General features: G+C 43.7%; 1 protein-coding gene across 1 annotated transcript in view; it reads right to left on the bottom strand.

Annotated features, from left to right (window-relative positions):
- The window catches only part of LOC111978009 (pecanex-like protein 2), a 56,967-nt gene extending 33,997 nt beyond the window's left edge, over positions 1–22,970 (bottom strand). The window contains 18 exon segments of the mRNA XM_070448666.1: positions 6,155–6,247; positions 6,387–6,495; positions 6,592–6,701; positions 7,154–7,245; positions 7,365–7,475; positions 7,607–7,778; positions 7,887–7,919; positions 8,534–8,687; positions 8,784–8,926; positions 9,803–9,938; positions 10,062–10,140; positions 10,324–10,484; positions 10,599–10,728; positions 12,289–13,419; positions 13,795–13,831; positions 18,307–18,424; positions 18,574–18,776; positions 22,567–22,970. Coding sequence (XP_070304767.1) covers positions 6,155–6,247; positions 6,387–6,495; positions 6,592–6,701; positions 7,154–7,245; positions 7,365–7,475; positions 7,607–7,778; positions 7,887–7,919; positions 8,534–8,687; positions 8,784–8,926; positions 9,803–9,938; positions 10,062–10,140; positions 10,324–10,484; positions 10,599–10,728; positions 12,289–13,419; positions 13,795–13,831; positions 18,307–18,424; positions 18,574–18,776; positions 22,567–22,719 — 3,165 coding nt within the window. The 5' untranslated portion in view covers positions 22,720–22,970.
- Positions 22,971–27,427: the final 4,457 nt, after the last annotated feature.

The raw sequence follows: 27,427 nt of genomic DNA on the forward strand, positions 1-27,427 counted from the left end.
TGGCCGAATTGGTACAGTGATAAATTTAGAAGGAAATAACTATATACAAAAACACTAAATGCCTATTCTAAAACCCCCCCCCAAACAAATATATAATATATATGAAGAAATATAATATATATAATAATAATAATAAACAAACAAAATAACAAGGGTAACTATTTACACCATTTTCTATTTACAATATTGTATATTTATAAATAAATAAATAGATTAAAATTTGTGAAGACCCTCAGCCCTCAGTCCGTGGTCCATGGCCCATAGCATCATTTCGTGCTAGTTAAAGCAGAGGCTTACCTGAGAGCGGCTGGTGCACCTGCTGGATGGCGATTTTCCTGTGACAAAGGGCACAACGATGCCTCCCCACTGTCCCTTTTTGCCGCTTGAGGCACATTTCAGCCTGCAGAGATGAATCTGGCAGGTTGAACACCCACCTGGTTGAAGGAGCAGAAGGTGCGTGCAGTGGACCTTGACTGCTAGCTTAGCAAGCCTCCTGGATGCCAGCTCCCGCAAGGCTAGCGTTGATATGGGGGACTGTCTCTATCAATTTCCTCTATTAATTTGGGTTAAATCTTGATAAACTAGACTTTGTTTAGCTTTTCCTGATGTTATTCTGCCAAAATTTAAATATATAAACTTGGTTGAAAATGCTATTGAATATGTACTGCTATCGTAACACTCTGGCTCCGTCCAAGTAGGTTTGCAATGGCGACATGAAAACCTCTTTTGCGCCAGAGTTTACGAACAGAGCTGGTCTTCAAAACTATAAACCATTACTATATTGCCCGTTTACCCTCAAGGCTCTATTGCTATCTGTCCAAGCTAGATTTCAAGATGATCAGTGGTCATTGGGTCAAAATACAGTCAATCAACGATAGACCGTTCCTATCCATTGGTGCGCAGTTGGAGGCATTGATTGGTGTCTTCAAATCGGTTGTTTCGCGTCAATACGGTCCCGGGGAAAAGAGCCATCATGCTATGGTTGTGTTAGTAACAACCAGAGGATTGCAATGAAACCAACCATGAACGGATTAACATTTGTTTAGTGTGCTTAATTACCACGACGCTTTCGTCCCAAAGTTGAATGAGACGGAAATCACGTACGCAAACGGTTTACAATGTTCGTGGCTATAAAAAAATGATTTTATCAAACAAACGAACATTTCACTGTTGGTAGTTTAGGACACTGGCATTGCCACCAGAGGAGATCTTCAATGGTAAGCATTATTTATTGTTATTGTTGACTTTCGTGATGGCTAATGCTTGGTTTGGAAAATGCAGTAATACTTGTGTGTGTGTGGGCGCCTCCTCAGAAATCGCATGTTTGCTTTTGCAGTAAACCTTTTTTGAAATCTGACACAGCGGGCTGGATTAATAAGACTGTTCATGTCTTTTAAATGATGGAAATACACGTTATTTACAAGAATGTTTAATACAACTGTACGGGGATTGTTGTGTTTAATGACTAAAATATGTATACATTTGACTTTGAGAAGTTAATAACTCATAAAGTTGAATGTTATGTGTTCCTTGTTAGAAAGAATGGCGTTATCTTCAGACAGGCTAGAATGATGTCTCTACCGAGGGAGGGGAAAGACCTTGGTGTTGGTTGTAGATAGTTAACAGGTGGCAGACAGTAATGAGAAACCTGCGATACTGTATTGCCATGTAGTCCGAGAGGAGGTTGGACATTAAAACATGACATCATCTTTATTATTATAACCTGATGTAAATTGTAACTCTATGATTCCAGTACTCTCGAGAATAAACCTATTACTTGATTTGATTTTAAGACTGGTATCTGTTCCATTTTACGCTGATAATTATCTGTACAAATTCTTATTTATGGGCCAGAGTTGTTTAATTGAATTGGTTAATAAACAGGAATCAAAATCCTTAACAACAATGAATGGTGTATTTAAAAATGTTAGCTGCTCTGCAGTTTCACCGGATGTTGGCCTGGTGGGACGTTAGCGTCTCACCTACCCTAGAGAAGTTAAAGTTTTTTTTTACTTTGTGGCAAAAATCAAATAGGTTTTTCAAGCTTTTTTCTAATGGCGGGTTTTAAAGCCTCTTAAGCCTGAATCTGGCAGGTAAAAAGCTGCCAGTAGGTTGGCGATGTTTCAAATAGGGCCTAGCATCACTATCACTAGCTATTCACTAGTTAACAGGGAAGAAATCTGCCACTTTCTAAACACTAAAACTGAAACTAAATAAGATCAAAAGCAAAATAGCTTTTATCCAACTCAAACTAAGTAAAAACTAGTAAATCAGGATGGAAAAGACTAAGAGAAATAAAGCGAATAAAAAAAAACACAAAATTATAATTAACCTTTGTGAGAGACTATATAGTATAAACCTGTGAAGAACTGTGTGATTCTGGAAAATGGTTTCCCCAGGTGCTACAGTACATGAAGCTTGGCATTTTAAGCTAATCGAATAAGTGGGACAGAGGCAAGTTTAAAGTATTCACACTGTCTACCTGGAAAAACATTAACTCTACATTCTAAACTGAATGTTTAGACAGATATATCTAAACAAACTGCGTTTTAAACTGAAAATGGTTCTTAGAAGACCTGGGTCAAAAAATTCTTGATTTAGTCTCGGTACAATGGAACCACTGGAATAGTTCCAAAAGTGGAACCCCAAGATAAACTCAGAAGCACCTCAAAAAAAACTGGATTTGTTCTGGACATTCGGGGATTTATTGTTTCTAATGTTTGAATTATAGGGTATGTTTGACATTTTATGCACTGTAGGAGCTAGTAACACAATCATTTCGCTGCACCCTCATCTGCCAAAACTGTGTATGCAACCAATAAACCCTCTGTAACCATCTGCCAAACTGTGTATGCAAACAAGAAAACCCACTGTAACATCGCCAAACTGTGTAGTCACCATAACCCTTGTAACATCTGCCAAACTGTGACGTGACCAAATAAACACTTGTAACATCTGCCAAACTGTGTATGCAACCAATAAACGCTCTGAAACATCTGCCAAACTGTGTATGTGTGACTAATAAACCCGCTGTAACATCTGCCAAACTTGTATGTGACCAATAAAACCCTCTGTAACATCTGCCAAACTGGTACGTGACCAATAAACCTCGGCAACATCTGCCAAACTGTGTATGCAACCAATAAAACCTCTGAACAATCTGCCAAATGTGTATCTGACTAAAAACCCGCTGTAACATCTCCAAACTGTGTATGTGACCAATAAACCCTCTGTAACATCTGCCAAACTGTGTACGGTGACCAATAAACCCTCTGCAACATCTGCCAAACTCGTGATGCAAGCCATAAACCCTCTGTAACATCTGCCAAACTGTGTATGCAACCATAAACCTTCTTAACGATCTGCAAACTGTGTACGTGACCAATAAACCCTCTGCAACATCTGCCAAACTGTGTAGTGCAACAATAAAACCCTCTGTAACATCTGCCAAGGGTTATGTGACCAATAAACCCTACTGTAACATCTTGCCAAACTGTTACCGATGGACCAATAAAACCTCTGTAACATCTGCACAAACTGTGTATGTCACCAATAAACCCATCTGTAACATCTGCCAAACTTGTGTATGTGACCAATAAAACCCTCTGTAACATCTGCCAAACGGGTGTATGTGACTAAATAAACCCGCTGTAACATCTGCCAAAACTGTATATGTGACCAATAATACCTCTGAACCATCTGCCAAACTGTTTGTATGTGACCCAATAAACCCCTGTAACATCTGCCAAAACTGTATATGTGACCAATAAACCCACTGTAACATCTGCCAAACTGTGTTACATGACCAATAAACCCTCTGTAACATCTGATAAACTGTGTGTATGTCACTTAATAAACCCGCCTGTTAACATCTGCCAAAACTGTATGAGGTGACCAATAAATACCTCCTGTAGACATTCTGCCAAACTGTGTATGTGACCAAATAAACCCCTGTAACATGCTGCCAAACTGTGTATGCAACCAATAAACCCTCTGTAACATCTGCATAAACTGTGAATGCAACCAATAAACCCTCGTAACATCTGCCAAAACTGTGTATGCAACCAATAAACCCACTGTAAACATCTGCCAAACTGTGTATGGGACCAATAAACCGCTCTGTAAACATCTGCCAAACGGTGTATGCAACCAATAACCCTCTGTAAATCTGAAAAACTTTCTACATGGACCAATCACCCTCTGTAAATCATCTGCCAAACTGTATGTATGTCACCAAATAAAACCCTCTGTAACATCTGCCCAAACTGTGTATGTGACCAATAAACCCTCAGTAAACATCTGCCAAACTGTGTATGTGACCAATCAACCCTCTGTAACATCTGCCAAACGGTGTATGCAACCAATAAACCCTCTGTAACATCTGCCAAGCTGTGTATGTTGCCCAATAAACTTTGATTTGATTTGGATTGTTTTACTTTCAATGTGACCCAGGTCTGGGCCTTGGTGCAGGCAAAGGAGGGAGTATGTGTTGAATTTGACCCAGTCTGGGCCTTGGTGTCAGGCAAAGGAGGGAGTATGTTGTTGAATTGAACCAGGTCTGGGCTCTGGTGTTCAGGGACAGGGACAGGAGGCAGTATGGTATAGGAGAAAGAACTCACTGGATTGCCTAGCTTCTTGCGGTGACTGAGTGAGAAGGCATCATTGGTGAGCGCACTCAGAATGAGTGGCTGGGGTAAACAACGTATTTCTCAAAACACAGCAGGCCAACGTTACAGACGCTCAAACCACATCAAACTGAGCATTGTCTGGAAAATGAAATCAACTTTAATCACAAAAACGCTGTTCATTGATATTTGCAGCATTTGACACATATTTATAGTCCTTCTTGGCATGTGAAAATATGGATCAATGACTACACTGCATTGCTTTGGTTTTGGATTTTTAAGAGTGGGAATGAAAAACTGATATAAATGGGAAATAACCTAAAAGCAACCCCAGACAAAGATGAAGGCACAGAGAGGAGGTGCCCCCAAATAACTGGGCCCCACATATGTGTATAGAACTATAGGCTATTAAATGTAGTCTTTTCACAAATGTTCTATAAAATATGCTAGAGAGACATATATGCTAGAGAGACACAAAAGGCCTACTGTAGGAAAGACCACATTGTGCCAGAAAACATTTCAAACATCCAATAAATAAGCTAGGGACTGACCTCTGGGCTCATTTATGGGGAGTACCCATTGCTCTTAGTACTGGTGTGAGAGATCCAGAGCCAAGGGTGCGGTGCTTCCGTAACTGAGGTATGAGATTAGGGTGACAAAGCCCACAGTTGCCCTGCCAGGCATACAGTACTATGGCTTCACAAAGGGCTGTGGAGAGAAAGGGAGAGAGGGGAGAGGAGGGAGAGAAGAGAGAAAGAGGTGGTGAGAGAGAGGGGGAATGAGAGAGCGGGGAGAGAGAGAGGGAGGGGAGAGAGAGAGGCAGAGAGAGAGAGAAAGAGAGAGAGAGAAGGTGGGCGAGAAAGAGAGAGAGGAAGCGAAAGGAGCAGGAGAGACAGAGAAGAGAAGAGGGGAAAGCAGAGAGAGAGAGGCGGAGAGGGAGGCGTGAGAGGGAGAGAAAGGGGACGAGAGATGAGAGAGAAGGTGAGAGGAGACGAGAGAGAGAGAGAAGGGGGAGAGAAGCGGAGGAGGGAGAAACAAAAATGGGGAGAGCAAGGGAGAGAGGGGAGAGAGGAGAGAAAGAGAGAGAGAGGAAGCGAGAGGGAAAGAGAGGGAGACGATAGAGAGGGGGAGGACAGGGGAGAAGAAGAGAGAGGGGAGCGAAGAGGAGGGAGGAGATAGAGGGGGGGAAAGCGGGGAGAGCAGAGATGCGGAGAGCAGAGAGAGCGGAAGAGAGAGAGAGGAGAGAGAGAGAGAGAGCGAGAGAGAGAGAGAGAGAGGGGAGAGAAAGGGGGGAGAGAGAGAGGCAGAGAGAGAGAGAGACAGGGAGCAAAGGGGGAGAGAAAGAGGAGAGAGAGAGAGAAAGGGGGAGAGAGGGAGCGCCAGGGTGGTTGACTGAATACCAAACCGATGCAAAAACATTTTATTTACGACACAAAAGTAATTATTTCCTGATGAAACAACATTGTTTTATGACGCAAGACATTCATGACACATAGTTTAGGGATGGTGTTTGGCGGTAGGAAACCCACCTTCAGGGACAGGAAGACAGTGCTTGAAGTAATAGCAAAGGTTAAAATGTAGGCAATGGAGCAGACCACAAGATCCGAAAGAAGAATCTCCTTCTGCAAAAGCAAAATCAAATTATCCAATATCACAACGGAATGTAATAGTGTGTTAAAGTCAAACTAAAACGGGGGACAGCGTTTGAGTGGAACAAATACATTTAGAAGTATAGGAGACAATGCAAGTCTCTTGACTTACCACTGAATTCATGAGCTTCTCAGGAAGAGGGTCCCTGATGTCTTCTGAGTCTTCCCCCTCTTCCTCACTGTCCACAAGAGTGGGCATCAGTTTGGATTTGATTATTGACCTGTCGTGGTCAACAAAGGAGAATGTCTTTGCACTACCACCTCTCATAAAGTCAGCATGTTAGCAGGCATTACATTAGGAGGATGAGGCAGCTTACATCAGTACAGTCGGGTCACTGTTCTGCCCACTCAGATGGTAGGAGAGAATCACCAGCAAGCCACAGAACCCAGAGAACAAGGCTGGGATGTGCTGTTCATCCCATGGCTCCTTCAGAATAGAATAGAATCAAATAGAAATATTGATAATGGCACCTAGGCAGAACATCTATTTTAAAATGTTGACTGCCAACCATCCTCTATAAAAACAGAGAACTGCTAATGGTTGCCTCATTCAGGCCTAATATTTGTAAGGATGAATATGGACACGTTGCTTTCCTGCAGGCATAGTGGCATACCTTTTCCCATCAGAGAGCCTTCTTAAGGCTATTTACAATGTTTGACTTCAACCCGTTTTACCAGAAGTTTGGAATACTAAATCATCGCCCAAACAGAACAGTGCTTTCACTAGCCTGGAGGAAGAGAGAGCTGCTACCCAAAAAGCTATTTGATTTCTCATGCTTGACTTAGCTGCCTCTGCAGCAAGAAACTGTTCTGTCGCAGTGCAAAGCATATCCTCCACGTAATCATATACACACGTCTCAACAATGAATTCAATCCTACCTTCAAAGCTCCAAAACAGAACCCGTACAGCAAAGATAACGCCGTCAGACTACGGAATATGCTGTACACTGCTGAGTGGAGTCCAGTTGCAGCTGACACAGGAAGTGGATACACAGGCATCAGGTTGAGGCGTAAGACTTTGGTGGTACAGTATGCATTAGTTCATGATATTATGAAGCTCAACGTTAACAGAGAAGAGAGTGCTACTCACCTGTTCCACCAAAGAAATGAATGTCTATTTGTTCTAGCAGGTAAATCATAAAGGTGTTGATTTGTGGGAACAGGCCAAGGAGAAATGTGATAGGAAAGCAGAAGGTGAGGCCTGTGAAACATGAAACAGACAGGACTTTACAACTAAGATTGTATAATGAAAAAATAAAACACCTCATCTAAAATAATTTCCTTGAGATGACTGGAAATGGTCMTAGAAATGATTTACTGTATGTGACTTACCCACTAAAATGTCTCTCAGGAATTTGAGAGCATCTGCTAATACTATGGGAATGCCATATACAGTGGACACAGGCAGGTCCTTCCTTCTTAACATCTGTTCCAGAATCCAAATAAGGCCACAGAAAATACAGAAATAAGCTGCCCGGCTGTAGGCAACAATCTGATTGTGTCCCTGGAAAACATCAAGAGGGGAGAGAAATGAAGCAGAGAAACCTCGAACCGTCTACTTGGAAAAAATCTTCACACTTTTAGAATATAGTATGTTTCCACTTAGACTCACATGTGTTGGCGAGGCTGCATCAGGTTGCACACTCTGTAATACAAACAATTTGTTCCAAGCGTTATTAATGGACTAAACTGATACAGTCAATGACTGACAGAGAAAATGTTTCCATCAGTAATGTGTCAGATAAGAAGTAGTTAGGCTAAAAGTGAAATGGGTGGACAGTGAAATGGTGGGGCAGGAAATGGGTGGGGCAGGGGAATGGGTGGGGCAGTGAATGGGCGGGGCATTGAAATGGACGTGGCAGTGAAATGGGTGGAGGCAGTGAAATGGGCGGGGCATTGAAATGGGCGGGGGCATTGAATGGGTGGGCAGTGAATGGACGGGCAGTGAATTGGTGGGGCAGTGAAATGGGCGGGGCAGTGAAATGGGTGGGGACAGTGAAATGGGTAGGGCAGTGAAATGGGTGGGGCAGTGGAATGGGCGGGGCAGTGAAATGGGTGGGGCAGTGAAAGTATGTGGTGGGGCAGTGAAATGGGTGGGGCAGTGAAATGGGTGGGGCAGTGAAAGTATGTGGTGGGGCAGTGACAATGGCATGGTCTTATCACACCCTATCAACGATCTGAATTCTGTCAACACAGATAAGCAATGATTACGGTTGATTAGGCCTTATCCCTTCTTACAAAAATAGATACCTTCCTTACCTTTAACAATGAGTACTGGCAGCTAGCGATGACCACGCAGAACTGGAAAACCCAGATGTCTTTGAAGCAGCCGTGGTTGAGCAGGATAAACCCCAGGAAGGCCACCAGGAAGGCCAGGAACACAGCCACTATGTTCTCCACCACATCCTGGTTCCTAAGGGCAAAAATCTAAGTAAAGTCTCCATCAACCAGTTGATCAATCGCTGAGAGACGGAAAAGGAAAGACAGAATAGGAGCCTTTTCTCTTTACCTGTCCAATAGCGCCAACAAGGTCAGCCGGTCATACAAGAAGTTCACCCACTTCCCAGGAAAAAGCTTAAGCTTATAGTACAGCTTAGGAGAGGGCTTTCCCTGTGTGGAGGTCTCTGACGACTCACCGATCGAGTCCTCCTCCTGTCAGAAGTGCAATTCAGGTTGCAGTGTAAAAGCGATCTCAATAACACTTTAATTTAATCTTTAGTCATACGGGTTACATAACATTGACATAATAGATGAAACTGTCATGACTGTTTGTTTCAGCTTTTGACAACTGACTACACACTGTCAAGGCACAGATAATGTTTAGATCAGTTCTCATACAGCTATAACATTTCAGTAATAATCATCAGTGCATTTCACCCAGTGTATTTCCTGTCCATCAATCATCTTTCAGCCATGTGCAGCTGGCATTATATCCCTTAACGGCCATCCGATAACTCAAACCTGGTGTGTGTGTGTGTATGTTTGCGCGTGTGCATGTTCTGTGAACCATATACTGTGAATTAGCTGCTGAGAGGGACAGTGAGCTATGTGATGTCTGAGCCAGGCAGACAGATACTGTTCTGCTCACAGAGTCACTATAGTGTAGGATCCCCCAACTGGTGGCTGGCGGGTTTGAAGCAAGGTTTGAAATTATTATGTTTTAGTAAAATATCATATCTGTTTGGGCTTCTTGCGGTCAATTTGCAGTCTACAAATTATTTGTAATTATGTTCTGGCCTGCTGACCATCTGCTCAAGAAACAATCAGCCCGTGGCTGAATCCCTGCTATAGTGTGATGAATGGCCAGCACTCTGATTTGCAGTGCTGAGTCAGACCACTGCTTGGCCTTGGCTGTCTGCGCCCACTGTCTGGGACGAACAGTGGTTTATGGGTGGAGTGGGGAGGAGAGGGGAGGGGGGGTGAAGGGGTGAAGGATGGGTAACATCACTTGGAAGATTTTGTGAGGGGGAAGGGGTTGGAGGAATGAGTGGAGGGGAAGAAGGGAGGGGGAGAAAGGGGTGTGGTCACCTGAAAGATTTCGGAGTGCGTTCTCCGAGGCCGGAGCCTGTGTGCAGGGATGATGCGGCGCTGGAAGGGGCAGTCTGTGTGTGGGCCCGCCAGCTCGTCCTGGTACTCCGAGTTGGAGGAAGTGGACAGGAGATCACTGGGTACACGACAAGGACGACATGTAAAGACACATGAAGTTTTAAGATACTAAAATGTCAAATATGGATAGAACACAACAAGAACTTTATACAAATATTACATATCAAATAAAAATTTGCACCACATGTTGCCTGTGATAAGTTCAGCTCCCAGGGGTAGGTTTAGCGCTCTCTCAGCATACAGCTTACGAGGTCTGTCTCCTTGAATAGAGAACAGACAGAACTTCAAGTTTTAAACACCTACCTGATGTGACATAAGTCACATATGTTATACAATAGCTTGGCAATATTAGCACAGACAATTCACTAATACATTATCCAGGGTTTGTAACGAGTTTGCAGTCTTCAGTGAATTTACGTCACACCACAACATTTTGCACTTACTGTGGACTGTATGGAAAGTATAGGCTTCCTCCTTGTTAGTGGCCTCTGGTCTGCATATGACCTGGAGCATGGAGCTCTCTGTCTGAGATGTTTGGGAAGGCAGGGAGTCGTAGTCTGGCTCTTTATCCTGGTCTGTCTGGGGACTGAGAGTAGAGGACAAACTGTACAACGATCAAAACATTTATTCATTTAGAATAAAGATCAGATTAAAGAACAAAAGAAAGTCAATTGTGATGATGGCCTTTTATATCAAAGAGACATTTGAAAAGTTTWACCTGTCTGGAGACACAATGGGGATCCGTGTTTCAGGGATGGTGTGGAGGGTTTCTGTTGTGGCCAGAGTATTGGGAGGGATTGGACGCTCCTGCTGTCTCTCTGTCTCTGTGTCAGCGTCAGTGACGTCCTCTGAAAAAACAACTTCCCTTTTCAATTTTACCAGTAAAGAATGATTAAAACACAGAGACAATAGCTTCTCTCCTAAAATGTTAGTTACATTTTAGCAGACACTCTTATCCAGAGCCACTTACAGAAAATCAGAAATACCTTATTTACATAAGTATTCAGACCCTTTGCTATGAGACTCGAAATTGGGCTCAGGTGCATCCTGTTTCCATTGTTCATCCTTGAGATGTTTCTACAACTTGATTGGAGTATACCTGTGGCAAATTTGATTAATTGGACATGATTTGGAAAGGCCACACCTGTCTATATAAGGTCCCACAGTTGACAGTGCATGTCAGAGGAAAAACCAAGCCATGAGGTCGAAGGAATTGTCCGTAGAGCTCCAAGACAGGATTGTGTCGAGGCACAGATCTGGGGAGGGATACTAAAAAATGTCTGCAGCATTGAAGGTCCCCAAGAACACAGTAGCCTCCATAATTCTGAAATGAAATAAGTTTGGAACTACCAAGACTCTTCCTAGAGCTGGCTGCCCGCCAAACTGAGCAATCGGGGGATAAGGGCCTTGGTCAGGGAGTTACCAAGAACCCGATGGTCACTCTGACAGAGCTCCAGAGTTCCTCTGTGGAGATGGGAGAACCTTCCAGAAGGACAACCATCTCTGCATCACTCCACCAAGCAGGCTTTTATGGTAGAGTGGACAGATGGAAGCCACTCCTCAGTTTGGCACCGCTCATCACCTGACCAATACCATCCCTACGGTGAAGCATGGTGATGGCAGCATCATGCTGTGGGGATGTTTTTTAGGGGCAGGGACTGGTAGATTAGTCAGGATCAAGGGAAAGATTAACGGAGCAAAGTACAGAGAGATCCTTGATGAAAACCTGCTCCAGTGCGCTCAGGACCTCAGACTGGGGCGAAGGTTCACCTTCCAACAGGAGAAAGACCTTAATCACAGCCAAGACAAAGCAGGAGTGGCTTCCGGACAAGTCTCTGAATGTCCTTGAGTTGCTCAGCCACAGTCCGGACTTGAACCCGATCGAACATCTCTGGAGAGACCTGAAAATAGCTGTGGAGTGACACTCCCCATCGAACCTGACAGAGCTTGAGAGGATCTGCAGAGAAGAATAGGAGAAACTCCCCAAATACAGGTGTGCCAAGCTTGTAGCGTCATACCCAAGAAGACTTGAGGCTATAATCAGTGACAAAGGTGCTACAACAAAGTACTGAGTAAAGGGTCTGTGTGAACCAGGCTTGTGGAGGTCTACAATATTTGTTCTGAGGTCTTGGCTGATTTCTGTATTTAAAAAAAAATTATATATATTTTTTTGAATACATTTGCAAAAATGTCTAAAAACGTGTTTTTGCTTTGTCATAATGGGGTATAGTGTGTAGATTGATGAGGGTAAAAAAATGATGTAATCAATTTTAGAATAAGCCTGTAACCTAACAAAATGTGGAAAAAGTCAAGGGGTCTGAATACTTCCGAATGTGCTGTATATGAAGAACCCTCCGTGAAGATACATTTCAGGAAAGACAGGAAACCATGCATATGGCTTAACTCACCTTCCTTCACGGCTCTGTCCCCCTCCTCTGTCGCCTCCTCTGGTGGGTTTCCACTGGCTCCCCTGGTGCTGTTAATGGACTCCAGCAGCGACACAAACTCCACAAAGTTGGATTCGTTGGGGATCTGGCCCTCCTTGGGCTCCAGGTCTGACTTAGACGAGGTCATGGTAGTCTGTCTGTTCTGTGATCTGTCCGCAATGAGGACTGCATCCTTCCCACTATCCATGCTCAGGCCTCGCACGTGTGTCCTGCCCCCCGGGCCGTACTTCCTGAACGTAGACGGGATTCGCAGGAAGCCATCTGCATCCACATTGAGGTCTGGAGGGTCGTTCTCATCAGGGTGGGAGTGGACGTCGATGCCAGAGGAGCTGTTGTCGGCTGTGGTCAACAGGGGGGTGGGGTGTTCCAGGTCTGCCTTGTTGTATTCTAAGTCCCGGCAGTCCAGAGCGGCAGAGTCAGAGCTCATCAACTCTTTGGTGATCTGGCCGTCTGGGCTTGGAGTCTGCAGCTGAGCAGGGTCAACCTCAGATAACGGTTCCCCTTCATTCTCTGCACCGCTCTGTTCATCATCCTCAGGCGAGTCAAAGGTGATAACAGGAATTTTGATGAGGCAGTCGCCAGCAGCCCCTCCATGGTGGCCGATGACCATCTGTGCCTGGGCAGACTCCAGGATGCTCTGTTTGACCAACTCCTCCAGCTCCGCAGCCGTCTGGGCATCACAGATCATTGTGATGATGATCTTGACTGTGTCGTTCTCGTCCAGGCGGTCTGATGGCCCAGAGTTGTCAACCAAGACAACAGCTATCTCGTCCGAGCAGTATGTCTCCTCTGGCTGGTCATTCTGAGGAGGAGGTGGGAGGGGGTCATCATGCTCCTGAATGACCTCTAGAGAGTTGTTGTTGGGGTCCTTTTGAGGCTGTTTCTCCAGCTCTCTTCTTTCTTCATCACTCCCCTTGGAGGAGAGCAATCCCTCATCAGCAATCTCCCTATGAGCCACATGCTTCTGCTCCCCCAGCAGAAGAGGGGTGGCCTGGTCAGGGTTGGGGCTAGACAGGTCCTCTGGGGAGAGCTCCTCCTCATGCTGCAGGCTCTCTGTTGGTTGTTTCTCCTCAGGGATACTGTCACTCTGGGCTGCAACAGATACACTATGTTACAAAGAGCATATTGACAGGAATTTAGACTCATAAATACAAAAAAATGACATATCAGTCGTTACAATTTCTCTTAACTAACAATAAAGGATATTGATCTTCTCAGCAACACTTTGCAAAACCAACATGATGAGACAACATTTACTGGAAGCTGATGGCATGCTTATCTGAGCATATTTGAATTTGAATAATGTGCTAGACTAGCATAAAGAGTGCTAATCAATGTATCACTACATCCACACAATGCATTCCAGGAAGAACATCTCATTCTCACAGTGAGATTTGAGAATAGAAAATACATTTCCTGCTATAGGGGGAATCAGACCAGTTTTAAAAACATATGAGCGCACAGTACCTTCAGTATTCTTTAAGTTTTCTGATTTTGGGCACTCCTGTAAGGGCAAGAGATATGGATGATGGTGGAAAGAAAAAGGGGGAAAATGGTGCTCATTAAACAACAAAAAATGTCTATTCCATAATATATACTGAACACAAATATAAACACAACATGAAACAATTTCAATGATTTTACTGAGTTCAAATCAAATCAAATCAAATCAAATTGTATTAGTCACATACACATGGTTAGCAGATGTTAATGCGAGTGTAGCGAAATGCTTGTGCTTCTAGTTCCGACAATGCAGTAAAACGCAACAAGTAATCTAACCTAACAATTCCACAACTACTACCTTATACACACACACAAGTGTAAAGGGATAAAGAATATGTACATAAAGATATATGAATGAGTGGTGGTACAGAACGGCATGGCAAGATGCAGTAGATGGTATAGAGTACGGTATATACATATGGAGATGATACTGTAGGGTATGTAAACATAAAGTGGCATAGTTTAAAGTGGCTAGTGGTACATGTATTACATAAGATGGCAAGATGCAGTAGATGATATAGAGTACAGTATATACATATGAGATGGGTAATGTAGGGTATGTAAAAATTATATTAAGTGGCATTGTTTAAAGTGGCTAGTGGTACATTTTTACATAATTTCCATCAATTCCCATTTTTAAAAGTGGCTGGAGTTGAGTCAGTATGTTGCAAGCGGCCGCTAAATGTTAGTGGTGGCTGTTTAACAGTCTGATGGCCTTGAGATAGAAGCTGTTTTTCAGTCTCTCGGTCCCTGCTTTGATGCACCTGTACTGACCTCGCCTTCTGGATGATAGCGGGGGAACAGGCAGTGGCTTGGGTGGTTGTTGTCCTTGATGATCTTTATGGCCTTCCTGTGACATCGGGTGGTGTAGGTGTCCTGGAGGGCAGGTAGTTTGCCCCCGGTGGTGCGTTCTGCAGACCTCACTACCCTCTGGAGAGCCTTACGGTTGTGGGCGGAGCAGTTGCCGTACCAGGCGGTGATACAGCCCGACAGGATGCTCTCGATTGTGCATCTGTAGAAGTTTGTGAGTGCTTTTGGTGAAGAAGCCGAATTTCTCAGCCTCCTGAGGTTGAAGAGGCGCTGCTGCGCTCTCTTCACAACCTGTCTGTGTGGGTGGACCAATTCAATTTGTCCGTGATGTGTACACCGAGGAACTTAAAACTTTCCACCTTCTCCACTACTAAGACCCGTCGATGTGGATAGGGGGGTGCTCCCTCTGCTGTTTCTGAAGTCCACAATCATCTCCTTTGTTTTGTTGACGTTGAGTGGTAGGTTTATTTTCCTGACACCACACTCCGAGGGCCCTCACCTCCTCCCTGTAGGCCGTCTCGTCGTTGTTGGTAATCAAGCCTACCACTGTAGTGTCATCCGCAAAAACTTGATGATGAGGTGGAGGCGTGCATGGCCACGCAGTCGTGGGTGAACAGGGAGTACAGGAGAGGGCTCAGAACGCACCCTTGTGGGGCCCCAGTGTTGAGGATCAGCGGGGTGGAGATGTTGTTACCTACTCACCACCTGGGGGCGGCCCGTCAGGAAGTCCAGGACCCAGTTGCACAGGGCGGGGTCGAGACCCAGGGTCTCGAGCTTGATGACGATGGGAGGGTACTAGGTGTTAAATGCTGAGCTGTAATCGATGAACAGCATTCTCACATGGGTATTCCTCTTGTCCAGATGGGTTAGGGCAGTGTGCAGTGTGGTTGCGATTGCGTCGTCTGTGGGACCTATTGGGTGGTAAGCAAATTGGAGTGGGTCTAGGTGTCCGGTAGGGTGGAGGTGATATGGTCCTTGACTAGTCTCTCAAAGCACTTCATGATGACGGAAGTGAGTGCTACGGGGCGGTAGTCGTTTAGCTCAGTTACCTTAGCTTTCTTGGGAACAGGAACAATGGTGGCCCTCTTGAAGCATGTGGGAAAGCAGACTGGGATAAAGGATTGATTGAATATGTCCGTAACACACCAGCCAGCTGGTCTGCGCATGCTCTGAGGACGCGGCTGGGAATGCCGTCTGGGCCTGCAGCCTTGCGAGGGTTAAACACGTTTAAATGTTTTACTCACCTCGGCTGCAGTGAAGGAGAGCCCGCAGGTTTTGGTAGGGGGCCGTGTCAGTGGCACTGTATTGTCCTCACGAGGCAAAAAAGTTGTTTAGCTGTCTGGGAGCAAGACATCCTGGTCCGCGACGGGGCTGGTTTTTCTTTTTAGTATCCGTGATTGACTGTAGACCTGCAACATACCTCTTGTGTCTGAGCTGTTGAATTGCGACTCGATTTTGTCTCTGACTGAGACTTAGCCTGTTTGATTGCCTTGCGGAGAGAATAGCTACACTGTTTGTATTCGGTCATGCTTCCGGTCACCTTGCCCTGGTTAAAAGCAGTGGTTCGTGCTTTCAGTTTCACGGCGAATGCTGCCTGTCAATCCACGGTTTTTCTGGTTTGGGAATGTTTTAATCGTTGCTGTGGGTACGACATCGTCAATGCACTTCCTAATGAACTCGCTACCGAATCAGCATATTCGTCAATATTGTTGTTGGACGCAATGCGGAACATATTCCAATCCGCGGAGATCGAAGCAGTCTTGAAGCGTGGATTCAGATTGGTCGGACCAGCGTTGAACAGACCTGAGCGCGGGAGCTTGTTGTTTTAGTTTCTGTTTGTAGGCTGGATCAAACAAAAATGGAGTCGTGGTCAGCTTTTCCGAAAGGGGGGCGGGGGAGGGCCTTATATTGCGTCGCGGAATTAGTATAACAATGATCTAGAGGTGTTCCCAGCCCTGGTGAGCACAATCGATATGCTGATAGAATTTAGGGAGTTTTGTTTTTAATTAGCCTTTTTAAAATCCCCAGCTACGGATGAATGCAGCCTCAGGGTGTGTGGTTTCCAGTTAACAAAGAGTCAGATAAAGTTCGTTCAGGGCCATCGATGTGTCTTGCTTGGGGGGGAATATATACGGCGTGATTAGATTGAAGAGAATTCCTTGGTAGATAATGCCGGTCGAGCATTTGATTGTGAGGAGTTCTAGATCAGGTGAACAGAATGACTTGAGTTCCTGTGTGTTGTTATGATGATCACCACCACGTCTCGTTATAACATAAGGCATACCCCGCCCCTCTTCTTACCAGAAAGATGTTTGTTTCTGTCGGCGCGATGCATGAAGAAACCAGCTGGCTGCACCGACTCCATTAGCGTCTCTTGAGTTAGCCATGTTTCCGTGAAGCAGAGCACGTGTGCATACCTTGATGTCTCTCTGGAATGCTACCCGTGCTCGATTTCATCAACCTTATTGTCAAGAGACTGGACATTGGCGAGTAGTATGCTAGGGAGTGGAGGCGCGATGTGCCGTCTCCGAAGCCTGACCACGAGACCGCCTCGTTTGCCCCTTTTACGCCGTCGCACAGGGTCGCCGGCTGGGATCAGATCCATTGTATTGGGGGTGGAGGCAAACACTGGATCCGTTTCTGGGAAAGTCATATTCCTGGTAGGAACGATGATGGAGATTTGAACGTTATTAGAGTTCTCGTACTATTATAATATCCTCCCGACTGTATGTATATGAAATAAGAATTCCTGGGTACCGATGTAGAAATAACACATAAAAAAGCAAAATACTGCATATTTTCCAAGGAACGCGAAGCCGAGGCGGCCATCTCTTTCCGGCGCCGGATGTTGAATGAGAGCTGTTACAGTTCATATAACGAAATCAGTCAATTGAAGTACATTCATTAGGCCCTAATTTATGGATTTCACATGACTGGGCAGGGTGCAGCCATGGGGGGGCCCCACAGGTGACGGGCCATAGGGGGCCTTAGCGCCGACACCGAACTAAGTACTAGGGAGCCAGGCCCAGCCAATCAGAATGAGTTTTTCCCCACGAAAGAGCTTTATTGCGGACAGAAATAATTCTCAGTTTCATCAGCTGCCCAGGTGACTGGTCTCAGATGATTCCGCTGGTGAAGAAGCCGGATGTGGAGGTCCTGGGCTGCTGTGGGTACATGTGGTCTGCAGTTGTGATGCTGGTTGGACGTACTGCCAAATTCTGAATGAACATTCAATTCTCTGAAAACAGCTCTGGTGTACATTCTGGCAGTCAGCATGCCAATTGCACGCTCCTTCAAAACTTGAGACATCTGTGGCATTGTGTTGTGTGACAAAACTGCACATTTTAGAGTGGCCATTTTATTGTCCCCAGCACAAGGTGCACCTGTGTAATGGTCATGCTGTTTAATCAGCTTCTTGATATGCCACAGCCATCAGGTGGATRGATTATCATGGCAAAGGAGAAATGCTCACTAACAGGGATATAAACACAGGTTGACAGAAATGTGCTTTTTGTGTGAATGGAACATTTCTGGGATCTTTTATTTCAGCTCATGAAACATTTATTTCAGCTCATGGACTAACACTTTACATGTTGCATTTATATTTTAGTTCAGTATAACAAGTGGTAGAATGTAGCTCAAGAGTAGTTAAAATGGTACACTAACCACTCCAATCAACCCAGGGTCCGTCTCTGTCTGTTTTACTGTAACCTGGATGACTGGATTCGACCTGTTTCTGGTCAACGTTGTCATGGCAACACTGTCAGGAACCGTGCTGCTTTTCCTATTTGGAAAGATGTAGAGAGTATGTGGTCATCTGTGGTAGTTCCTTTATCAAAGGATGACATGTTTTTCAAGACAAAAGCACTACTTCAAACTATATATACTTTGGAATATATTGGTTATACATTTTGTTTTTATAAACATGCTCACCTTAATTTAGCTGGAAGACATGAATCTGAGGTGTTGCTTTTATTCTCTGCACCTTGGATGACATCAGAGAGACTGCTTGGGGTCACAACGTCGCCTTCATCAAACATCACATGGAGGCGATAGTTGACCATCTTTATGGTGATGAAGAAAATGGTGACTGAGGTGCAGTATATACTAAGTGCCATGGAGGTGGGCGGAAGAGCCTGAGGAAAGAACACACCAACTCCCTCAATATCTCAAAACTCCGATCTTGACCAAAAAATTATAATTATTCAAAAATACTTCTTATTCTTCTTCATCACATTGAGCAGAGTGCATCCCACCCTTTCCTCAATAATATGACAAGAAGTCTGAAACATAACCCTTCATCTTGGGTGTACTTAACACCAGAGGAGCTATTTGAGGCTGTAATGTAATGTACAGTTGAAGTCGGAAGTTCACATACACCTTAGCCAAATACATTTAAACTCAATTTTTCACAATTCCTGACATTTAATCCTAGTAAAAATGCTCTGTCTTAGGTCAGTTAGGATCACCACTTTATTTTAAGAATGTGAAATGTCAGAACAACAGTAGAGAATGATTTATTTCAGTTTTAATTTCTTTCAACACATTCCCAGTGGGTCAGAAGTTTACATACACTCAATCCGTTTTTGGTAGCATTGCCTTTAAATTGTTTAACTTGGGTCAAATGTTTCTGGTAGCCTTCGACAAGCTTCCCACAATAAGTTGGGTGAATTTTGGCCCATTCCTCCTGACAGAGCTGGTGGAACTGAGTCAGGTTTGTAGGCCTCCTCGCTCGCACACACTTTTTCAGTTCTGCCCACTAATTTTCTATAGGATTGAGGTCAGGGCTTTGTGATGGCCACTCCAATACCTTGACTTTGTTGTCCTTAAGCGATTTTGCCACAACTTTATGCTTGGGTTATGCTTGGGTTTTTTGTCCACTTGGAAGACCCATTTGCGACCAAGCTTTCACTTCCTGACTAATGTTTTGAGATGTTGCTTCAATATATCCACATAATTTTCCCGCCTCATGATGCCATCTATTTTGTGAAGTGCACTAGTGCCTCCTGCAGCAAAGAACCCCCACAGCATGATGCTGCCACCCCCGTGCTTCACGGTTGGGATGGTGTTCTTCGGCTTGCAAGCCTCCCCCTTTTTCCTCCAAACATAAYGATGGTCATTATGGCCAAACAGTTCTATTTKTGTTTCMTCAGACCARAGGACATTTCTCCAAAAAGTACGATCTTTGTCCCCATGTGCAGTTGCAAACCGTAGTCTGGCTTTTTTATGGCGGTTTTGGAGCAGTGGCTTCTTCCTTGCTGAGCGGCCTTTCAGGTTATGTCGATATTGGACTCATTTTACTGTGGATATAGATACTTTTGCACCTGTTTCCTCCAGCATCTTCACAAGGTCCTTTGCTGTTGTTCTGGGATTGATTTGCGCCTTCGCACCAAAGTACATTCATCTCTAGGAGACACAACGCGTCTCATTCCTGAGCGGTATGACAGCTGCATGGTCCCATGGTGTTTATACTTGCGTACTATTGTTTGTACAGATGAACGTGGTACCTTCAGGCGTTTGGAAATTGCTCCCAAGGATGAACCAGACTTGTGGAGTTCTACAAAAAAAAATTCTGAGGTCTTGGCTGATTTCTTCAGKTTTTTTTATTTTTAACATTTTATTTCACCTTTACTTAACCAGGTARGCTAGTTGAGAACAAGTTCTCATTTACAACTGTGGCCTGGCCAAGATAAAGCAAAGCAGTGCGACACAAACAACACAGAGTTACACATGGAATAAACAAGCTTACAGTCAATAACACAATAGAAAAAAAGAAAGTCTATATACAGTGTGTGCAAATGGCATGAGTAAGTAAGGCAATACATAGGCCATAGTAGCGAAGTAATTACAATTTAACAAATTAACACTGGAGTGATAAATGCGCAGATGATGATGTGCAAGTAGAAATACTGGTGTGCAAATGAGCAGAATAGTAAATACAATATGGGGATGAGGTAGGTAGATAGGATTGGCTATTTACAGATGGGCTATGTACAGCTGCAGCGATCGGTTAGCTGCTCAGATAGCTGATGTTTAAAGTTAGTGAGGGAAATATAMRTCTCCAGCTTCAGYGATTTTTGCAATTCGTTCAAGTCATTGGCAGCAGAGAACTGGAAGGATAGGCAGCCAAACCAGGCGTTGGCTTTGGGGATGACCAGTGAAATATACCTGCTGGAGCGCGTGCTACGGGTGGGTGTTGTTATCGTGACCAGTGAGCTGAGATAAGGCGGAGCTTTACCCAGCAAAGACTTATAGATGACCTGGAGCCAGTGGGTCTGGCGACGAATATGTAGCGAGGGCCAGCCGACGAGAGCATACAGGTCGCAGTGGTGGGTGGTGTATGGGGCTTTGATGACAAAACGGATGGCACTGTGATAGACTGCATCCAGTTTGCAGAGTAGAGTGTTGGAGGCTATTTTGTAGATGACATCGCCAAAGATTTTCCCATGATGTCAAGTAAAGAGGCACTGAGTTTGAAGGTAGGCCTTGAAATACATCCACAGGTACACCTCCAATTGACTCAAATCATGTCAATTAGCCTATTAGAAGCTTCTAAAGCCATGACATCATTTTCTGGAATTTTCCAAGCTGTTTAAAGGCACAGTCAACTTAGAGTATGTAAACTTCTGACCCACTGGAATTGTGATACAGTGAATTATAAGTGAAATAATCTGTCTGTAAACAATTGTTGGAATAATGACTTGTGTCATGCACAAAGTAGATGTCCTAACCGACTTGCCAAAACTATAGTTTGTTAAAAAGAAATGTGTGGAGTGGTTGAAAAACGAGTTTCAATGACTCCAACCTATGTGTATGTAAACTTCCGACTTCAACTGTATGTAACATTATGCTCAAACAGCCAAAGGCGATACTGAAAAACTATTGCCTATGGATGATCTGATTGAGAAGTCATTGCTCCACCCATATAATGTGATCATTTGGCTCCTCAGCCACATTCTGAGAAGAGTCTTTCGACAAGTCGACCTATCAACTTCTAGAACTATTTTCTGAGAAATCGAGAGAATAGAAATTCTGGCCCTTATGAAGTGGCACAATCTCACATTCTATGATATAGAGAATAAAATAGGAACTTGAAATAGAGGACAAAACTAATCTGCTTGAAAGTGGTTAGCGTGAGACAACATTACACCATTACATAACAATGGCAGTACTCCATCACTTTAACATCTGCACAAATAACCAGGAGGCTTTTGGTCTTCAGAACAGTTCATATGTTGTTGGACGTTTTTTTATCAAATTAATTCTAAATAAACTATGAAACAAGCTTTGTGGGTTTTTTACTAATTGAAACCACTCATGTATTTAAGCAGACAAGAGGTACTATTCTGAAACACAGTAGGTCTGATAAGTGTATAGCATTTCTGCAAGATAATAGATGCAATTCCATTACGATGGCAATAAAGGGACACATTTAAGAGCCCACATCTGGTGCCCGAAATAATTGTATAGGCTATCTTGACTAAATTAAACCAAACCCAAACAGCATTCATGACCTAGGCCTACTAGACACTAATTTGCTCAAATGCGAATGAGTGCCTGCTGTAGGCTTACTATCACATCCAAAAGAGAGAGACGGTTTAGCTGTGCTGCCGCTTGTCTTTATGAACGCTGTGTAGTCAGTGTTACAATGCCTGGAGTTCTCTGCTTTTTCATCACTGTGGCTGGCAGACATACGTCCCAAATGCGACAATTCCATTTTCTGTCAATATAATTAATTAATTAATAAGCGGAAAAGTTTCAGTGCTGAAGATAAAAATATCGCTCTAAATAAAAAATGAGACTGGAATGTTTCTCCAAGAGAACCGTGTTTGTTTTAACTAAAAGGGCTCTTCGTGATGCGGCGGCGCACTAAAACCTTATAGCCTAGACTACACAAGATCTGGGCCTTCGATTTAATTTACTCACCAAATGTAGTAATAGTGGCAACATCAGAAGGAACATCCACAAATAGAGGTGACAGGAGTTATTGAATTTGTTCTGGTCCGGGTCATGGTACCATCCTCCGGTCAATGATGCCCAAACCCCTTGACGCAAAGTCTGTACCAGTTGCGAGCCCATCCTCCTCAAATGCGATGGATTCTACAAACGATGTACAAATGCATATGTAGCCCATTTATTACGCCTCTACCATGTTGAAAATCTAGGCCTTCAGGTTCTATCAAACTATCATTCGAGATTTACTCGCTGCATCATTCTATCCGAATGTCAGGTCTCACATGGTGGACGGCTGTCTCTAATCCTCTGTTCGTGGGTCCAAGATGCGCAGATCCTGAGAGAGCACGAGCAGTTATACAGTGCTGCATCACTAACACTCATATGCGGTTTATGAGCTGATCCTGAATCGAATTGAATCTACCTTATGGTTATTGACGTAATTTCCCATTTAAAATTGACTGTAAATCATCATGAAATGTTTTTCACTTCTTTGGTACGAACATTATATAAACAATATATATATATWTTTTTTAAGTACTATCCTGATGATTGAATATAAAGCATAAACACAGTCTCACATACAATTCGTGCATATATGTACATAATGCATTTCATCAAATTTCGTGCATTTTTGCGCGGCTTAATTCGTGGAACGTGTCAATGACAGTAGCCTTGCAGTGATGCAAATCAAAATTAACGCATGAGTTCTTATAATAATAATATTAGGCTTACATAATGTCTATAATATACAGTACCAGTCAAAAGCTTGGACACACCTACTCATTCAAGGGTTTTTCTTCATTTTTACTATTTTCTACAATGTAGAATAATAGCGAAGAACACACATGGAATCATGTAGTAACCAAAAAAGTGATGAACGTATCCAAATATATTATATATTTGAGATTCTTCAAAGTAGCCACCCTTTGCCTTGATGACAGCTTTGCACGCTCTTGGCATTCTCTCAACCAGCTTCATGAGGTAGTCACCTGGAATGCATTTCAATTAACAGGTGTGCCTACTTAAAAGTCAACTTGTGGAATTTATTTCCTTCTTAATGCATTTGAACCAATCATTTGATTGCATTTGAACCTTCTGTGGTACACAGAAGATAGCCCTATTTGGTAAAAGACCAAGTCCATATTATGGCAAGAACAGGAAAGGAAGACCCAGAGTTACCTCTGCTGCAGAGGATAAGTTCCTTAGAGTTAACTGCACCTCATCTTGCAGTACAAAAATAAATGTTTCGCAGAGTTCAAGTAACAGACACATCTCAACATACACTGTTCAGAGGAGACTGCATGAATCAGGCATTCATTGTCGAATTGCTGTAAAGAAACGAGTACTAAAGGACACCAATAATAAGAAGAGACTTGCTTGGGCCAAGAAACACGAGCAATGGACATTAGACCGGTGGAAAGCATTGAGAAGTTGGTGTGATGGTGTGGGGGTGTTTTGCTGGTGACACTGTCTCTGATTTATTTAGAATTGAAGGCACTTAACCAGCATGGCTACCACAGCACTCTGCAGCGATACGCCATTCCCATCTGGTTTGCACTTAGTGGGCATATCATTTGTTTTTCAAAAGGACAATGACCAAAAACACACCTCCAGGCTGTGTAGGTGCTATTTGACCGAGGAAAGTGATGGAGTGCTGCATCAGATGACCTGGCCTCACCCGACCTCAACCCAGTTGAGATGGTTTGGGATGAGTTGGACCGCAGAGTAAAGGAAAAGCAGCAAGTGCTCAGCATTTGTGGAAACTCCTTCAAGACAGTTGGAAAAGCATTTCAGGTGACTACCTCATGAAGCTGGTTGAGAGATTGCCAAGAGTGTGCAAAGCCTTCATCAAGGCAAAGGGTGGCTACTTTGAAGAATCTAAAATCTAAAATATATTTTAATTTGTTTATCACTTGTTTGGTTACTACATGATTCCAGATGTGTTATTTCATAGTTTTGATGTCTTCACTATTATTCTACAATGTAGAAAATAGAAAAAATAAAGAAAAACCCTGGAATGAGTAGGTGTCTCCAAACTTTTGACTGGTAATGTATATACGAAGTAAAATAATAAAATAAAATGTTATTTGTCACATGCGCCAAATATAACAGGTGTAGACTTTACCATTAAATGCTGACTTACAAGCCCTTAACCAACAATGCAGTTCAAGAAATAGAGTTAAAAATAAAATATTTACTAAATATCCTAAAGTAAAAATAAAATAAAAAGTAAGACAATAAAATAACAATACCAAGGCTAGATACAGGGGGGGTACCGGTACCGAGTCAATGTGGTACAGGTACAGGTTAGTCGAGGTAATTTGTACATGTAGGTAGGGGTAAAGTGACTATGCATAGATAATAAACAGCGAGTAGTAGCAGTGTAGAAACAAAGGGAGAGGGGGTGTCAATGTAAATAGTGCATTTGATTAATTGTTCAGCAGTCTTATGGCTTGGGGGTAGAAGCTGTTAAGGAGCCTTTTGGAACTAGACTTGGTGTTCCGGTACCGCTTGCTGTGCGGTAGCCGAGAAAACAGTCTATGACTTGGGTGACTGGAGTCTTTGACAAGTCACCCAAATTCCATGAGATATGCCTACAATATATACTTTTATGTATGCCGTTTTGAAGCCATTTGTAGGTATGAATGACTGGGTTCAACTCCAGGTACAGTATGTCAAATAAAATTGTATTCATAAACAACAGTTGTAGACTAGTGAAATGCTTACTTATGGGTCCTTTTCCAATAATGCATTTTTTTGTTTGTTTTGTACTTTTACCCCTTTTTTTCTCTCCAATTGGTAGTTATAGTCTTGTCCCATCACTGCAACTCCCCTACGGACTCAGGAGAGGCGAAGGTCGAGAACCATTCATCCTTCGAAACACGACCCTGTCAAGCCGCAGTGCTTCTTGACACACTGCTCACTTAACCCGGAAGCCAGCCGCACCAATGTGTCGGAGGAAACACCTTCCAGCTGGCGACCGAAATCAGCTTGCAGGCACCCGACCAGCCACAAGGAGTCGCTAGAGCGCGATGGGACAAGGAAATTTCGCCCCTCATGTGTCTCTGGAAACGGCCAGTTGTGACACAGCCTGGGATCAAACCCGGGTCTGTAGTGACGCGTTTAAGCACTGCAGTGTCTTAGAACACTGCGCCACTCAGGAGGCCCCCAACAATGCAGGGTTAAGATAAAGATACAAAATAAAATAGAAATGTGCACGAGGAATAAATACACAGTGAATAATGAATAATTGAGGTAGCTATGTACATATGGGTAGGGGTAAAGTGACTAGGAAACAGGATAGATAATAGAGAGTAGCAGCAGCATATGTGATGAGTGGGAATGTGTCTGTGAGTGTGTGCGTGAGTATGGCGTCAGTATGCATGTCTGCACGTGCTATGCACGTGTCGGCATATGTAGTGTGTGTGTATGTGTATGTTGTGGTGTCAGTGTAACTATGTGTGAGTGTGTGGGTAGAGTCTAGTGTGTGTTAATAGAGTCAGTACAAGAGAGTTAGTGCAAAAAAAGGTCAATGCAGGTAGTCCGGGTAGCTATTTGATTAGCTATTTAGCAGTCTTGTTTAGCAGTCTTATGGCTTGGGGGTAGAAGCTGTTCAGGGTCCAGTTTGTTCCAGACTTGGTGCACTGGTAATGCTTGCTGTGCAGTAATAGAGAGAACAGTCTATGGCTAGGGTGGCTGGAGTCTTTGACAAGTTTTTGGGCCTTCCTCTTTTTCTTTTGTAGAGGTTGGATGGCAGGGAGCTTGGCCCCAGTGATGTACTGGGCCGTACTCACCACCCTCTGTGGCGCCTTATGGATGGGTGCCTTGCAGTTGCAGTACCAAGCGGTGATGCAGCCAGTCAAGATGCTCTCAATGGTGCAGCTGTAGAACTTATAGAATATCTGAGGGCCCATGCCAAATCTTTTCAGCCTCTTGAGGGGAAAAAGGAACTGACGTGCACTCTTCACAACTGTGTGGGTGTACAGTGTATGCGGACCATGTTAATTCCTTAGTGATGTTGATACCTAGGAACTTGAAGCTCTCAACCCGCTCCACTACAGCCCCATCAATGTGGATGGGGATGTGCTCTCCCCTCCGTTTCCTGTTGTCCACGATCAGGTCCTTTGTTTTGCTGATGTTGAGGGAGAGGTTGTTGTCCTGGCACCACACTGCCTCATCGCCGTCGGTGATCAGTTCTACCACCGCCGTGTTGTCAGCAAATGTGTGCCACAGGCCTGTGTTAGCTTGCTGAGCTAAAGYCTAGCTCTTGGCCCTATTTATAACTGGTAATTTTTGGTGGTTATAAAACACTAATATATAACTAATTGACATTCAATAGATTTTTTTTTATAAGGCTATTAGAACCAACTAAGCTATTTCAGGTCTTAGCCATATTCTTCAAAACCCACGAAAATAAACTTCTTACAGGGCCTAAAAAGTACATGCAATTGTTGAAAAATATGGTCTAAAAGGGTTAATAAATAGGCCTAGACAGTTAATTACTGGCCTAAATTATAGGCCAAATTAATGTAAGCTAGTTTATGAATCATTAATAAACAGTTATTACTCTTTGGTTTAAGATGTGATTGTCGTGTTGGTGCTTGTCAAATAATGAGTTTACGCATGGCTGCACTGTAATTCATTATCAGCCTACTATTGCTATCATCGATAATATTGCATACTTTTCCATCACAGCGCGCCCTCTTCTGCACACGGAGGCTACTCTCSCAACTGCTCCTCCTCGTTTTCCTATAGGGACAGGCATGTCACGTGAGGCTAAATTCACCAATCTACGTGTAGAACAGAACAGCTCCAGCAGCGTTCGCAAACT

The sequence above is a fragment of the Salvelinus sp. IW2-2015 genome, linkage group LG18 (genome assembly GCF_002910315.2).
Source record: "Salvelinus sp. IW2-2015 linkage group LG18, ASM291031v2, whole genome shotgun sequence".
Taxonomy (NCBI): Eukaryota; Metazoa; Chordata; class Actinopteri; order Salmoniformes; family Salmonidae; genus Salvelinus; species Salvelinus sp. IW2-2015.